The sequence below is a fragment of the Xylocopa sonorina genome, chromosome 4, assembly GCF_050948175.1.
Source record: "Xylocopa sonorina isolate GNS202 chromosome 4, iyXylSono1_principal, whole genome shotgun sequence".
NCBI classification, from domain to species: domain Eukaryota; kingdom Metazoa; phylum Arthropoda; class Insecta; order Hymenoptera; family Apidae; genus Xylocopa; species Xylocopa sonorina.
In genome coordinates, this window is record NC_135196.1 from 8,997,789 (window position 1) to 9,014,945 (window position 17,157).

The following is a 17,157-nucleotide window of genomic DNA, read 5'->3' on the forward strand; positions in this document are numbered from 1 at the left end:
ATAGATATGTTACAATCAAGAAATTGCATCTACTATCGAGCAAAATTTAAAACCCATGAAAATGTATCGATAATTTTGTCTACAGCACGTGTGCCTTTAGTTTGAAGAATGTCAGAAACAATTTTGTCGAGCAGTAGGTACTAAACCTAGACATCGTCAGGCTTAATTGTTACCTATTTGGTGTGTTAGGTGTTCGCTTATTTAGCGTCGCTGTTAACTCCATCGGACGATGTCTGTCCTCGTATCAGCTATACGGCAACCTGTAAATAAAATTCTAAGAGCGAGTCAATATTTATAGGAGGTGGGCGTAACTGAGAGTAACACTTCACCGCTTATATAGAGGCGGTGTACTTAACATCCTACGAGACTAAAGTTGTCAGTGATATATACGTGTGGAGAAAAGTTCGACGGGGTGAGAGGATAGCTAGTCGACGGGATTTTCTGTTTACAGCGAGATCAAAGTTACAGCGTCGACGGTGTATATTCCTCTTGGATCAATGGCGCGCCTCCAGTTTCCTCTGCGCCCCTCTTGTGCTTCCTATTTTTGTCTCTACGTCGCACTTCGCCCCCCGTCGCTTCCGCTTCTCGTGTACCTGGTCACAATATCCGTTTCCTCGTGCAAATAAATTACGTGCACTTTTCCTAGGTCTAACGATGGCTAGGTTCGCGCGCGATAACCTATGCACGTCATTAACGTCACCCCCCTGCATCCACGGATCTACACTCGAAGCATTACAAATTGAACGCGCGGCGCGCGTAAACTTCTCTGGAGAGTCTCAGGGTACTTGAAATCGAGTTGTTAGCTGCAGACGACGCTGACAATGCGGCGCGCGAGGATTCACTCGAGATTTAATTTAACGATGTCAGTTGCTTCTGCGACTGTTCAGTTTATCGATAGAATTTTTTGACATTTCGTTTCACCAACTTCTGGACCAGAAAGGAGATACATATATATGTTTCCAGGTCTAGACATATATCGTAAGTATATTCAATAATGCAGCTGAGGATTTTAGACATTAATGCTTTCCAAAAAATACCATCATACCAACCCAATAGCAGAATTATTCTGTTTGGTCTTGGCAAATGTATAGAGGGAGGAACAAGAAGTGGAGCCACTTCGATTTCGATGATGTCTCTTTTGTAATAGCGGTTCAAGTGATAATAGCGCGGTGCTAACCAGCTACCAGAACAACGCGCAGCTTGAAATACACCTTACACGATTGCACGAATGTGTCGTGAGCCTCTGCAACGTATGAGAGTTTCGCATATTTCCTATATAGTCACAATTGTCCGAGTTTGTTAGCAGACAGCAAGGCTGCGACTCGAAACATTCTCAGAGTTTAGTCATAATCCTTCCGATGCGCTGATAACAGCGTGCCATCGTCCACGTTCTCCGGCAGGAGTTTGCATTCTGCGCGCTGCAAATCCGCCATGTTTCTGCACTAATAATTTTCAGGATGCTTCATACCTTAAACGAAATGTAAACTATGGGAGATGGAGGTCAGTTTGGATATCGGCAATTAATCGACGATGGCAATGAACAATAAATAGTGGTTGGATTTATTCTGTACGTACCTGGTTGAGGACGGAGAAGCTATGGCAAATTGTTATTTGCTTTTGCTTATGGGAGGGTTACAAGTGAAATTAAGATACTTTTTGTCTTTCTACTTGTTTTCGCGACGCTGTCTAATATAAAGTGCACGCAGACTGGAATTGTCATAAGTGGCAATAATTTCGAATTGTGTCTTACGATTAGTCCACTTATCGCATTCAGTAATTTGTACTGGCCATACTAGCGCGATAGGCAAGATGACAGGAATAGTATACACGAGTTAAGCTATTGAAACCTCATGATTCGTGAATCATCAGCCTATGGATGCGATTCTATGAAGCACAGGTGTCAACCTACATGTGTCCGATACAATGGAATCCGATGAACCAATTAGCGTTTCTGTTTGCGAAGGTCATTCATAATGAAGATCTTCCGTCCTAATCGTACGTATTAATAGAGTTCGACCGTGGGATATTTTGTAGCAGCAATAAAAAATAAAGGTACACACTTTATCTCGAGCAGAGCAAAATACGAATAGCGTAAAGAGCAAAGGTATGGTAAATTAAAATCGCCGTATTATTATCCCAGCCAGCGCGTTAACGTTAACTTTAATTAAGCATATCGAAATCAAGCGTAGAGAATTTCCGTTAAACGAGAAACGAATAACGCTGCGTCATATTTTTTTCAACCGCTGTATATTATTAGTCCAACGTCTATGGGCAACAAAGCGCAGGAACAGGCAGGTTTACGCGAGGCGTTTGTCACATGCACGTGACCCGTTGCATTCTACGCTTGCCCAAGCGTGCCTGTACGTGCAGGCGCGTATGTAATGCCCACGCGTGAAAATCTACGTAGGCGGTTGGACGTTCTCCTGCCTGTAAAAAGAAACGCGAGAAATCCTTTAACGGCCAAGTAACTGTTTATCGCGGAGAACCTTTAACAATTCCTCGTTTAGTACACGTAAAGCAAGCTATTGCTGTTACTCCATCGTCGTTTCTTCTTCTTCATTTACCTCTCGTTTCTATATCCGCGAGTCTTCGTCGGTCAACACTGAAAACTCGACTTAGGTTCATCCAAAAAATCATTCCCCCTTCGATCACGTCGCGCGTTGCGGGTGGTCCTCGTCCATACGCAGTTATAAACGTCGCACGTGCCCATATTCGGTTAAGCACGCGATCGCTCTTTCATTCGCGCCGAGTACCCATTCAAGCACCGACGTACCGCGATGCGGTTGGTTCCCGCAGGCTGGTTAGCTCCGTCAACGAAGAACGTTGACGCGGAGGCAGCGAAAGAGACGCCAAACAGCCATTCACCCTGACACCCGTTAACACACATACCTCGTCAAAGGGTGTAGCGGCCTCGTAACCTGTCTGTAAGCGACACGTCCCCTGTCTCTTTTCTATTTCGTCCTCTTCCTCTCCCGTTCTTTCTCCATCGCTTCTCCTCCCTCTCCCTTTCCAGCTGCACTTCTTCTACGCCCCGCTGGTACCCTTCCACCGGGCTTTTTCAACCTCTCGCAAAGTCATTCTCATTAATCTAAATCAACGCTGACAACGTTCGCCAAAATGAAACCGCCGCGGTCCTCTTTCAGCCAGCCTTTCTAGATAACTACTGAAAAAGCTCGTCTGCTATCCGCTCAGCAGGCTGAGGAAGAAAGTACAGGTGTTCGTGAATCCGGTTGCGAGCTTAATCTTCGTGAACGATTATCCGTGTTTCGATAGGCTAATGTAGAAAAATCAGTATCTGATATTCATTCGTTAAATCGTAAATTACCTCTTACGTTGAGAAGCATGTGTATTTAACTCGAACATTTTTATTCGATTTATTGTCACTCGTCGTTTCATATTCTCTGGTCCCTGGTATGGTATCCGAAGCCGTTTCCGAGAGTGATACTTCCACGTTCTTTTCCAGTTCATCGATCTTGGCGATCGTTCGCTTTTTCGTTGTCAGAGAGTTTCGATTCTACTTTGAATCGAATCAATCTCAGGGGGCGGATCGTTTAGAGCGACCTAGAATCAATCGATCGTGTCGTCCTTATTTATAGTTACACGTTTACCTTGACGGAAAATAAGACTAGCTTGGCCGTCCTAAACGTATTCAGAATGCACGGATCGTGTAAAACCAGGGGGCTGTTCGTTTGGGTTAACCACTCAACGATGAAAAACGCTTAACTCGCCTTTTCGAGAGTGATCTCGCAAACGATTCAGATCGAACAAAGTTACGGATAAAAATAAACATTGAATACAGGGAAATGTCCGTTTTTAGACGAAAATATTTATTCCAAGTACACAGAGTTGTAAGTTAAGAGTACGTAACTTAAGCTCGACTCGCCAATTTTACTTTGAAATTCCTTCTGTCGACGATCATCGTCCGCGTAAAGATCTTTATTCACGCATCCGGCAACGCTAATTTAGAACTCGTTAACGAATGACACTGGAGCTGTCTGTTGTCGTTCGTATCGCCGTTGATCGGAATTGGAGAACAGGAGGATTCGGATACCTTCGTTGGATTCGAATGTTTACCAACGACAGGCATTGAGATCATAACCCGCGTCCCACTCGCTGCGAATACAAAGGTGATTAATTAGCGCGATGCAATATGTCGGCGCTACGTACATGTATAAACTATAGTCGAACGCTAGATCGATACACCGCGTATACATTTGCCGAAACTGATTAACGATAGCATTGATTTCGTTCGAACGAAATGGAGATTCAGTTTAACGTCCCCCACGTCGGCCTAATTATACGCAGCGGGTGTGTAAGTGGTCGTAAATAATGAGAGGTGGCTCTTTTACCTAAATTCGTCTTCAGCTTGTCTCGAGGAACTCCGCTGTTCGAGTTACACGTAACGAGACGCGATGGACCCTTTGTGCTCAAAGAATATGGGCCAAGCTCGATCAATTCTGCCCCGTCTGAAATCATCTTCTCTTGCCCATTTGATTTGTTAGAAGAATACGATGCATCTCTGATAGCAACAGTTGTTTCTCTCTATTATTAGTATAATAAATTAATCCCTTCAATTTTCCAATATCTCACGTTCTCTAATTTCACGTAGATTCTTTTTTGGTAACCAAACATCAATAATTCGTAGATTCTATGCTCACAAAAAATATATACATATATGATTGAATCGATAGAGTTCCAATAGCATTGTATTTCGACGCGCACTGCCTAACCAACTTCGAGATCCAGACACGACGCTGTGGCCAACGCGAAATGCAGTAGGATTGTATCCAACAAGGAGAATAATGGCTGTTGTAGCCGCAGCCGAATGCGGCGCACGTGCACCCATTCAAGGCGGACCGAAATATCGTGAGATTGTAACGAATACACTTGTTTGTGAATCACCTCTGCCATGCCCGACGACACCGTGGATTCGATGCTCCTCTTATTTCTCGTTCTCGCCACCTTATTCCTCCACTTCTGCCTCTTACTTGCTTTTTCTCAGACGTATTCTCCCTGTTACCCCTTCGAAGCTGTTGCATAACGCGTACAGCTGTTCAAATGTACCGCCAAATGCGAACTTCAAACAGCCACTCGTGGAACAGCGATCCAAGAATTTATGATCCACAACGAAAACTAATTTACGGATGCATTCATGTTTAACCAGGTCGGCTGAATACCTGTCATCCATCACGCGTCTTAATTATTAAGTGATTCTAACTAATTAAGCGATTATTCGCGAGCTTACCAACTTCCGACTCTCATTGTCTCGCGCAGATGTTTCTTAAACGGGAGTTGAAGAAGGAAACGCGAAGAAAGAGTTACTGTAATTATGGGCATAAATTTGGAACGCAAATTTGGGTTAAATTAAAAATGTTCACGGTTTCTATTTTCTCCAGACCGAGTATATACGAAGCTTAGCAGGTTTGCCAAGGGATTACACCGGCTTACTCGCCATCGTTGCTCTGTGATATATCGAATCTGTACTCGCAACACGATCTACGATGCTCGCCAGGTCGGAAGGAACTCGCGAGCAAACTTTTGCTGAAACCGGGATTTCATGCAACAATGGAAGTTAATATCTGGTCAGCGTGCGATTAATGTTGCAACTGTCACTGAAAGAAAGTTGAGAAGGTTGAGAAGCTTACGTTCACGGATTTTGATTGATTAATCCACTAACTGATGTTACACCACCCACATTTGAACAGGAGAAATTGGAAAATTTGCATTTTAATTCATTAATACTTTAGGCGACCTCGTGTGCGAAATCTTGAGCGTTGTCTGTCGAGTTTTGAGACACTCTTAACCTATATAGTAGTAAAAGCTATCGAAATCCACGTGTATTTCGTATCGTCGTGTCAGTCGAAAGAGTTTCGCCATGGATGCTTTTCATATTTACCAGCATCGTGCCAGACGCAGATCGGCATACCGATCAACTTGTCAAATAAAGCTCTCAGGACGTTGCGAAGTGCACATCCACCACTGTATCCGGACACAACTTAAAGAAAACGTACACATGCTTGTATCTAAGTAAAACTGTGGCACAACTATAGTAGCAATTGGTTTTTGTTACAGAGAGCCTGTGCGGACCTTACGAGAAACGTTTGTTGAACGAGCTGCTGTCGACGTACAACACTTTGGAGCGGCCCGTTGCCAACGAGAGCGAGACCCTGGAAGTGAGGTTTGGCATCACGTTGCAGCAGATCATAGACGTGGTAAGTTGTTACCAGTGCCATTTCTACCCTCACTTTCCCTTTCCTCTCATGCATTCATGAGAAACGAAGCGCTCGAGTTCAGTTTACTTTGTTGCTAAAAAAGAAAAGGGACGTTTTGTTTAAACAAACTGGAGAACTGATCTTTCTCGACGCATCCGTACGTATCTCTCCTCAAACGAAGACGAGTTTTATTTAAAAATTAAAGAGAGACGTTAATTATTAATCCACTGCACTGAAAGCAGTTCAACAGCACTCAGCTTCGCACATATCGAGCAGGTTAGTCGTAATATTTCCAAGCTGAAACATCCCCTGCGACAATTAAACCGGTTCTAGTCCGGTACAGACAAAACGATTCGATATCCCGCTCTTTTATAATTTCATCCGGGTGTAATCGCATTTACATTACGGGAATTACCAGTCAAGCAGATCTCGCTAGGTTTTCTTCCCTTCGTAAGGAAATCGCATTAAAGAGGATTTACATCTCGAGCATTTTCGCTTCCGTCGCCGTTGAACTGCACAATGCCCGACCGACTCGAACGTGCGCGCACGCATCGACACGCGTCTGCATATCGTCCCGTCGATGGAGCCTGATCCTTCGCCCCCGTGAAAGATTTCCATACACGAGCAGCGATAAGTTACCCGAATCCTATATCAATTGGTCTCCTCTCGCTCGCGCATTCATCGCTCGTTTATTTTCACTTTCCTCCTCGCGGTTCGCCACGTGGATGCGCGGCCTCTTTTTAACGCGAGTGGGAGCGGCAAGCACAATGAAATGCAGTGGCACGCCGGAGAGCCGCGGCGTCCCGACGAATAATGGCTCGAGAGTATGATAAAAGTTTATTTTCAGGACCGAGGAAGATTCCCAGGGTATTGTACTCATCTGGAATTGACGAGTCGAAAATAAACGCGGTGTTTACGTTTTAGAAGCGTATTTACGCGAATACACGTGGCCTTTTGCCTATCGAAACGTTACAATGCTCTCGTGGTAGGGATTACCCTCGCGGAAAATTGCTGGAGCCGCAAGGGACGCGGCGCGATTTCTGCGTAAGTGGAGTCGCACCCTACAAAACGGCGATCCTGCAATCTTCGCGCGAATTGCAAAGATAAGGAGGGCCAAGATTAGCTACGCGGGTTCTGCACGTTAAAATATCGTCGGTCTTATCTAAACGAGGCTGCGGTTAGCGGAGTAGACCGGGACTGCGTGGGCGTGAGAGGGAGATGAACGAAGTGAGAGAGAGAGAGAGAGCAGTGAACTAGGCAGATTGCATTACATTTCGCATCTTGGTTACCCTTGCCTCGTCCATTTGCTTTATGCAACCTTCCCTCGGCTGGTTTCGCGCGAAACACCCTGCACACCCGGTCTCTGTGCGCGGATACTGCCAACGCTGACACTCGGAAACATTTGCGCAAACTGCACAACATTTTCCGCGTAGAAACGTACCTGATTGTCATCTTTAAAGCGTGAATAGCTTCTCACACCATTCTCCTAACCGATTTCTCTCTTTTTCTTCCAACGAAACCTTCAACAAGGCCGCGAAACGTCTCGAATCTCAACTAGAAGACTCTTTACTACTCGTCCCGCGACGTAAAGATACGGGAAACCGTAAATATTTCTCCGAAATAAGAACGAAAAATTTGGTCACAGAAACCCCTTGAAAAAATAGAGAAAATTCTACCAATGAATTCAGTTTTTGTTTCATCTCGATATCTCAATCCGTTGCTGAGATATAAGAGTTCAAAGTTTTTGTCGCGCGCCAGATGACTGCGCTATTTATGAATGACTCCAGTCAGCTGTTTTACCCGGAAGTGTTTACGCACTAATAGTAATAGTAAAAAAACCGTCTGGCAGCTGTCTGGCACTGACCAGCCCACGTGGTAGACGATTGTGGTAGGTCAGTGACCAGGAGCGAGCGAGAGGTCCGAGTCCTTTCGACAAGGACAGACATAGTAACCGATCAAAAATTACCCTTCTCTTTACACGACGATATCTCTGGAACCGGAAGTCGGATCGAGATGATTCGGAAACCGTTTTCAAGGGGAAGGTCCCCAGGTTCCAACGAGCTGAATTTTGTCAATGAAAAATGGTTATCTTCGGAGATATAGCGCTTCAAAGTTTTTGTCATTTTAATACGGGTTAATTGAGGTTTTACGTAGGTTTTTTGTCGAAAATATTCAACTTTTTCTTTGTTAAATTCCAGAAAATATTAGGAACCAATGTCTCTTTGCTACATAAATTTGTGAAATGAAGAAGACATATATTTTGTAGTGGAGGTTACGCGATCGTCATTATTGTCGATGGCTCTAGCCGATTTCTCGTGTCTTTACGCGTTCTTCGCCGGTTCGTATTCGCAGAAGTTTGTTCGAAGACGCGGGCCACAGTGGTGCAAAGTGACGCGAACCTTTTTCATCAGGGTCGCAATTATAAAATGGTAAAGCGAGCTCATCATATTACTCGGCCTCCGCCGTTTCGCGTTAGAAGTTGTATGCGGGACAGAATAAAGGGACTGATCTGCGAAATTTCGCCTCGACGCGACCTTATTTTCTGCTTTTGTTGCTTTCGCTTCCCCTCTCACTCTTTTCTTCGTCACTTCGTTTCTTCGACTTCCTTTTGTCTTTCTTCCCCCGTTTCTTTTCTCCTTCTTTCTCTATTTCCTCCCCCTTTTTTTTTTATAAGTTTCTGATTAATTTCTCTGGTCCATACGCGAAACGCTATTTTAATTTAGAACTTTGACGTCTGAACGAACCGCATTAATGAGGCTGTACTCAGGAAAATTGTAATTTAGCCCGGAATAAAATTTCTTCTGACCTCCTTCGTAAGCATGTCTCTCAAAACCAGGCAAATTAAATTTGTTAGGCAAGCGTGGAATGTTTTCGTTCTTTGCGAACAAAATTTGATGAACCTCATAGTCTTAAAAAATAGTGCAATTTATACGTATAATTGGCTTCTAAATATTAGCAAGAATTTTCTAGACAATAATTATATTTCTCTACAAGTGCTGGGTAAGATATTTATTTAACATCGATACACACAGGAAATATTTAATAGACAAGATCATTGATCGAATTTAAAAGTCCTTAGTAAGCATCGAAATATTTTGTTCATCCGAAATAGCGAGCGCGCGATTCGTTCTCGCCGTTTTATTAAACTTGAACGAAAAGCAAGCCATTCGCGTTAGAATAATCCAAAATATACCGCAAAGAGAATACACAGTTAGATTGCGACCGCGTCTAGTATGCGCTCAGCGTATATTCAGCGTGTGCGTTTAGCGTGTTTAGAAACGACTATTACCCCGTTGTTGTCTTATCTCCTCCTCTTGGCATCGTTCTTGCATGTTAAATACACATTAAAGTTAGAGTATCAGGGATGACGAGTGTTCGTATACGGCAGGCTGTAGCGTTTGCTAGTTTTCGAAATTGCTAAAGCGGTAGATAGGCGCGGGATGTTGGAAGAGTTCTATTAAAGATATTTGACGAGGTACTCTTCAGGTTTTTAAGAGCAATCGAGTACTTGGAATAGTCATACCGCGCGCAAAAGTTGAGAATAACACAACGTGATCGCATAAGATATCAGAAGTGGCATTTTAGATTCTCTATAGGCATACATTAAACGGAACACGACGCAGAGCATGAACTTGGTGAGCTAAGTACGGCGGCACGAGAGACATCGTACCCAAGCCACGATTAGTGACGCAGCGCAGCATGAGTTCAGAGTAGTGTAGCATCGTCCATGTTGTACAACGGTGTCCGTTTCAGTTGTTTCGTAGTTTTGAACTACCAACCACGTAAGATAACAGCTACTAGTGCCAAAGGTGCTACACTGCACCACGTAATAACCATTTCAGTGACGAATGATAACCGAGTCTCGATTCTGAATTTATTTGTTGCGATAAGACGACTGTAATTCGTATATTCGAGGAAAACTTTGGCACACTCGCTGCTAAATGGATAGTAATTTTTTGCGTTCGAACAGCGATTCTGAAAAAATTAGCGATGACCCACAAGATTCTGGCAATTCAGACTGCCTTGGTAAGTGTTTTGTAAATTATCGCATCAAACACTACTACAGAACTTGAACTCTCGAGTTGCAGCGCTACACAATCGAAAAAGTCGTCGAGCGCAGAGTTAAACGCTTAGAGTACCCGTTTTTTCTTCAATTCTTCTAAAAGCAAAATCACTGATCCACCACTGCTCCATCTGGTATAATACTTCGTCTTCTCAGATGGAAAAAGTAAGGATGCTCGAAAGGGAATGAAATTTATATATCTCGATGTTACCATTAGTGTGTTTCATAAAATACAGTTAAACGCTCAATGTGAAATTTGTGCTAGTTCCACTGAGAGTATACATATAAATATTAACAACATAGAGCAGGCAATTCCGTGCATCGAATATGTGACAAAATAGAAGTATCGCCGCGTGTTGAGATTACTTGAAAGTGTCGATGCGAAAGTACCTTTGAGTGGCTAAATATTCTATCTTCTATATATGTGTATGTATATTTACTACTTAAACGCTGGATCGTTTTATTTTCGCTCTGGCCCTTTGAACTTTCGCCGCGGTACACGTACTCGACGAATCAACGTTTCATCAACTAATTTGAAAAACCGTTCGGTGCATCCGGTGCAAAATTCCAGTCGAAATTCAAGGGGGAGAGACACGGGGACAACTAATGGTCGGCAACCAATTCGTTTGCAAAGTAGTTTGTCGGTTGACACCCGACCACTGAAGTGCATCCGTTTTATAAATCGCTTTGAAGTTTCGGATGGATCTGTGGCGGAGTGCGATTCTTTGCGGAGCGCCCGGAAAAAGAGCGATTACAGCAGCAATTTGTGGTAATAACCACTGGCTCTCTAGTTTTTTTTCAAGCGAGTCCCGCCATTTCCTGACCATCCACTTTTCTCTTTCGTTCTTCGCGCGTATCACCTTCTTCTTATTACTCTCTCGAATGACACACTAATTCTGTATACGTTTCTCTTTCTTTTTTTCAGGATGAGAAGAATCAAATATTGACGACGAACGCATGGCTCAAGTTGGTGAGTGTTCTCGTTTAAATATCACGCGTGCAAGACGGAGGGGTTGAAAAGAATAAGCGATATATTGATTTTTAACGGCTAAGTACAACCTCGAATGAGAATATATGTATGTCAGCGTTTGAACATTCTAATGTCGCGTGGACACTTTTGTCCCAGAAATTTGAGGAAAGCGTCGAGTAAACGCGCGTCAAGTAATATAAATCGAGTTAGCGGTAAAAAAAATTGCGGTGAATTTAAAGCGTGCTCGCGGTAGTATCGTCCTCCTTTAGATTTTATTTTAATAGCGGCTTCAGTAAGCGGCTCGCTTACTGAAAATCAATACACGGTGGCTAATACTCACCTGTCACTGTTGCCACTCTCATTTCCACACAAGTGACCCTCGAACCTTCCCGTTAAAAAACGCATCCTATCATCGTGGACAGTGCACGGCGCAGAATAAGAGCGTTAAAATCAATGGACTACATTACGCTGATAGATGGGCTTGGATACTCGATTATAAAATATTCCAGAAATTCTTCACGACACTCGAGAATTCACTAGAACCAGCAACGACGAGGGCAATGTTATACGATATTATTAATATTCCTAAGAACGTTAATTCGTGCCTAACGCGGGCAATAAGTTATCAAATACGATAAATAGCCGTCAACAGTAATTTATCAGATATAGTAAAAAAAAAACTGATACATCGCTCTATTAGTGTCCCAGTGGGTGATCCAGAGAACCAGAAGGCGCATGTATCACAGTCGATTTAGTCGAGCAGAGTCATTCTTTTCGCGTTTCCCTTGGGTGCGAAAGGCACGTTGGACGGGAAACGTCGGTGGGATGGTGGGTGACCCACGAGGGGGGTGAAAAGTGAGATAAAAGGAAACGGCAGCAGGCTCTGCACTGCGAAAGGGATTCGTGAAAATCGAGAGAGAAGGAGAGAGAGAGAGAGAAAGAGAACAGAATGATGTACTCTTGCGTCTTTCCGCAGCCTAGGCTGGATCGAGATGAAAAGAACGAGGAATGTTTTCTGACGTTGCTGCTTCGTATAAGGGATGGCGGAGCTGCCATGGCAGCGGCGCATCGGTGACATTTCGGCTTTCTTACGCGATACGCGACAACTCTACCGGAATTTATTCATAATCCTGCTATGTCGCACTTCAGGGACTCTATGTTCTATAAATCTCGCGTTACATTCCTTCCTCTCTTTCCAAACGGACGTGTGCTTTTATCGTTAAAGTCGAAATAATAATCGGACACGGTATTTCTCATGTCGACTGGTTGAAAGGTATCTATTAATAAGCATACGAACCAGTCTTCTTCTTAACAGGTAGAAAGGTACGTAATGGTAAGCAACATACGATTCGTCGCGTAAGCAACGTAAAAAAAAGAGAGAGACCCTTTGATAGAATATTCTGGACCTTTCGGTATAACTCAAAGCACAGTTTCATACGTTCGCACGTTTTTGTCATTTTTATTTCGCGAGCAAAGTTTGGCGATGGCGTGGAAATTACTTTCGACGACTTGAAACGTGTAATGTTTCGAGGCAAGGGAATTTTCGCTTACCTGATCAAAGGATATATATGTGTATACGTATAAGCTCTTCGCCAGTTTTTCGTGCTGCTGGGAAAAGGTACTTAGAGCGCGCAGAAAGTACACAGTCCGTTTTGATCGAACGCAATTAATTCGACAAAATTGTGCAATTATAATTTTATAATTTACCTGTAAATTTATAACCCAGTTTGCTTTTAATTCCGTTGAAAACACCGATATTTACAGATTTTGCCCCGCTCTAGCTTCGAATCTCCATTCGATAATAACCTTTTTTTTCCGCGAGAGAAAAATAAATTTCAGAAAAATATTGAAAATGTCCAGGCATGAATATTCCCCGTATGCACACTCTGATTCGGATATATTCAACTTTCATTCGTATGCGCTCGTCATCGTTTTGGAAGGATTATTGAAAATGGACATTTTCCTCTACATTTGTCAGCTATTTTTAAAAGTATCACGATAACAGTCGTTAACTGAGAAAAAAGCGCTATTCATTGATGAAAATCACACGTCACTGTCAAAAATATATATTTATTGGAAGTATTAGTAATTAATCAATCATTTTACGTGTAACTGTTGAACCGTCGATTCTCCATTTACGATCGTGCCGCAATTGTAACTTTCTCACCCTATCAAAACCGGGCTGTATCGTAGAAACAGCGTATTTTACGGTTTCCTCAATCTATTTCCTCGATCTATTAGAGCGAAAGCTCGCTGTAGAAAAATCATGTTACACGAGGCTTGCCTGGCCACGAATCTACTATCTTTTCTCAAAGTAGATACGCTGGCCTCTTCTATAAAAATATGGAACTAATAAAGTATCCGTAGATGTAAAGGAAAGAGTGAGGGGGGGAAAGCGAGGCGATCTAAACTTCGAAAATCGATGGCGTAATTTATGCGGGGGGCGATTAAAATTTCAATTATCTGAGAAAATTCGTAAAACCCTCAAGTGATATCTCATTATTTATGCGGGGATCGTAAAACTTCCCTTCCGTATCAGCCGTTAATGTTAATTTACGATTATTAACGAACTTTCATGCCGACCTGGTCCGCTCGTTATTTTCGTCTGTCCCCTTAAATCATATCGCGCCGATATCACTCCGTTTTCCCGGTCCATAGTTATTTTATTGTTTCCAAAGAATCGATCTCCACTCCCAGCCTCGTCGAACGAACGTTCCCTTCCCGGTTCCGTGTCGAGCTTTTCGTTACTTCGTTTCTTGCCGCCTTTCACGCCGCCATCCTTCTTCTTCCCCCTCGAGCGGACCTGGAATTCGATTCAGCCGGGGCTCTTTTCGACTTGCTTTTTGTTTGGCTGGCCGTTCCCGGCAATCGCCGGGAATAGTTTTGGGGAGCTACCAAATCCCTTCTCGAAGTCATATTGGCTATCGATCCGCTCCTGGAAAAGATACGAACACGGACCCATTTTGAAGCGACTAATTAACTTGCAGAGATCCTCCTCTGCGGAACAGAACCAGTCTGTCGGTTCAATCCATAACGGACGACTGGTGATTTCTTTCCATTTAACGTTAATTACCATGGAGATTTCCCGAATGTTCAGTCGGGAGTAATATCAGTTTCGATGAATTATTTAGAAAATATTTGTTCACCATCAAAGATTCCAAAGGATTTTTAAATTTCAGCTCTAACATCTCTTCGATGTCTTTGAAACTATTCGAGTTGTAAAGAAAGAAATCTATCTAATTGTAGTCTTGAAAAAATCTCAAACTATAGTGGTTCTTTTACGCAAATTATTACAATTATTTACTCGCTGTGCGACGAGTGCCCCTTGAAGCCACGTCGTCGTCATTAGTGCGGCACTTCCAGCTCCTTCCAGCCGGTAATAATTCCGAAAGTTGCTCATTCTTCAGGGCAAGCTTAACACAGTTTACCATGAATCCTCGATTCCGTCGCCCTCGCCATCTGTGCATTAAAATTAGCTACACAGTAAAACTCTTGGCTAATAACAAAGTTCCGAAGAAGAGTGTCAATTGAAGCGCGGCGCGAATTTCTTTCAAGTGGCCAATCAAAACTTTCGAACGCATCAAGTTAAATGAGATTTCGTTAGAGCGCTCGCGAAGGTGCCACGGTTGGCACAACTTGCCCTATGTTGCGAATAGACTGCAAATTTTCCCCGAATTGTATAATTTTAGAAAGTTCAGAAACGAAATTTCGACTTGGGTATATACACGTACAGATTTGTATTTCTGAACGTGTAACGTGTGCAATCGATGTACGCGCAATAAGCAGGTACCCTAAATTTCACATTTTTTTATCTATTCTGTGAAATTAGAGAGAAACTCGACATTGTGTTGAATAAATATTTCTGATAAACAGTCGCAGCTAGTGATCGAGCTCCCAAGGTGTATTTTCTTCCGTCTTCCTTGCAAACAATGAATTTTCGAAGGAGACACCGTCAGTATCGGTAAGAGATTGAAGTTTGAAAAGTGTTAGCGTTACATAAGATAAAATGCGGTTACAACTGGTTATGAAATATCGCAGTTTTCCCGAACGGATGCGCAGTATTGCCACAGGCAACGCGTGTCTCTTTCACTCCAGGAAGCAACCAGTTGCGGGACTTCAGGACCTGTTGAAACCGGCTGTAGTAATTCATCCTTAGAAGAGAGCCACTGAATAGAGCGCAGGTTATTTCTGTCCTTTCACCGCGTTAAGTGTCAGGGCTGCGTAGTCAAACGAACGAATTGATACGAACTTCATCCAAATTCCTGTCTCGTGGGTGTTCGTAATACGATGAATCGGTTGAAAATTTGTCGCGTCTTTGTAAATGTGAGAAACGACGTTATTCGAATTTGATATTGGTTTAATAAAGTGAAATCAACCGATAGAGTAACACTTTTCACACAGAAATGTGCGATTGACGAGCAACTATTGTATAGATCGACGAATATTCAGCAATTGGGAATAACGAACTGGCAGGAATATCATAGAGATACACCCATACACGTATAAAACGAGGGACAATGGCAATAACTGGTTGAAAACAGTGAAAGAAAAGGGAAACGCTGGCGCGGCGAAAAGGGCTGTTTTCCCCGTTTCGCATAGTCAAAAGTGAAAGCACGTTTTGAACGAGTACTTGTGCGCGCGAAAGGCCGAAAAATAATTCAAGCCGAAGTCTACGCTGCTCGGATACAAAATGTTGTGAATGCCATTCACGGTGGAAACATTTGCATACAAAGCGTCCAGGGTAAAGCTGCGCTGACTCAAATGCACGAGGCAAACTGGTGACAGAACGACGAAACGGATACCGGCCGACAATGGATACGAGTTTCGACTTTTTCGACTATTTCGACGGCGAACCGGCTGCCCTTTTAGACGTGTATTCTCTCATTTTTTTTCTTCGCCACCATTAAATTCTCTGATCGTATTATAACTGTAATGGGATACGGTTGAAATCTAATTGATCGCGCTAGTTGAAGATTTATTAAACAACGAAACTTATTCCGAGTGCACCTTAAAGCGTGTATATATTAAGATGTGACTTTAATTCATTCGATCGTTCTTTCTTTCTAATGGACTTCTGGGTGAACCGATTGAGTACCGTTTATTTTATTAAAACTTTTAGAAAGCTGTCAGTGTGGAAAAAGGTGAAAGCTTTATTTAATTATCTTAAATAACTTTAACAACTTTTCCACTTTATTCCCTGATAAAACTTTACAATTATGACACTTTTTGGTTTGTGTAAAAAAAAAAGGTAGAAAGAGAGACCGCTAATTGGTTCGTACTTTAAATATTTTAAAAAATATATTTCTGTGAACATTAATTGTTCGATAAAGTAGCAGAATTTTCTTACATTCATCTGTGGTTTCGTAACTATTGTAACAAGTTTGAAGAAGAAGACGGATCGCGCTTGAAGTCTTCTCGAGGTGAAACAGAAAGGCAATCACATTAAGACGTTACGTTTAATCGTTTGAAGCAGTTAAATGATCGCATCGTATAATGTGATGCCGCTGAAATACGCTATCTACGTATGAACTTTAGAAATATAAAATTTGTGCTATAAACTGAGATGCTGAAAGCAATGGGATATCCATAATGTTATACAGGAAATAGTTTACATTGAGCGTCGCTGCGAATAGTTTGGTTCGATGTGTATGTTTGTTTGGTTAAAATTTGCAAATTGCACATTTTCACGAGCCACCGCACATAACAGAATTTGGGTAGCAAACGTTATTTGCTAATTAAAACCGCTCAGACGCCGATCATTTGTGTGTCCAACGACGCTCAAGTAAATAGTTAATTTCACAAAAGCCACCGTTCGTGACACGTCGCGTCGCCGTGTTCAACGTTATGACAGGAAGTTTGGTAAAAGCACTGTGTTCAGAGTGACAACGTTTATATTAAGTTAGCTAAACTAT

General features: G+C 42.6%; 1 protein-coding gene across 1 annotated transcript in view; it reads left to right on the plus strand.

Moving 5' to 3' along the window:
* The window catches only part of Nachralpha6 (nicotinic acetylcholine receptor alpha6), a 181,098-nt gene that overhangs the window by 19,443 nt on the left and 144,498 nt on the right, over window positions 1-17,157 (plus strand). Inside the window, exons 2-3 of the mRNA XM_076894271.1 lie at window positions 6,073-6,212; window positions 11,201-11,245. Of these exons, the coding sequence (XP_076750386.1) occupies window positions 6,073-6,212; window positions 11,201-11,245 (185 nt within the window). The remainder of the gene's footprint in view (window positions 1-6,072; window positions 6,213-11,200; window positions 11,246-17,157) is intronic.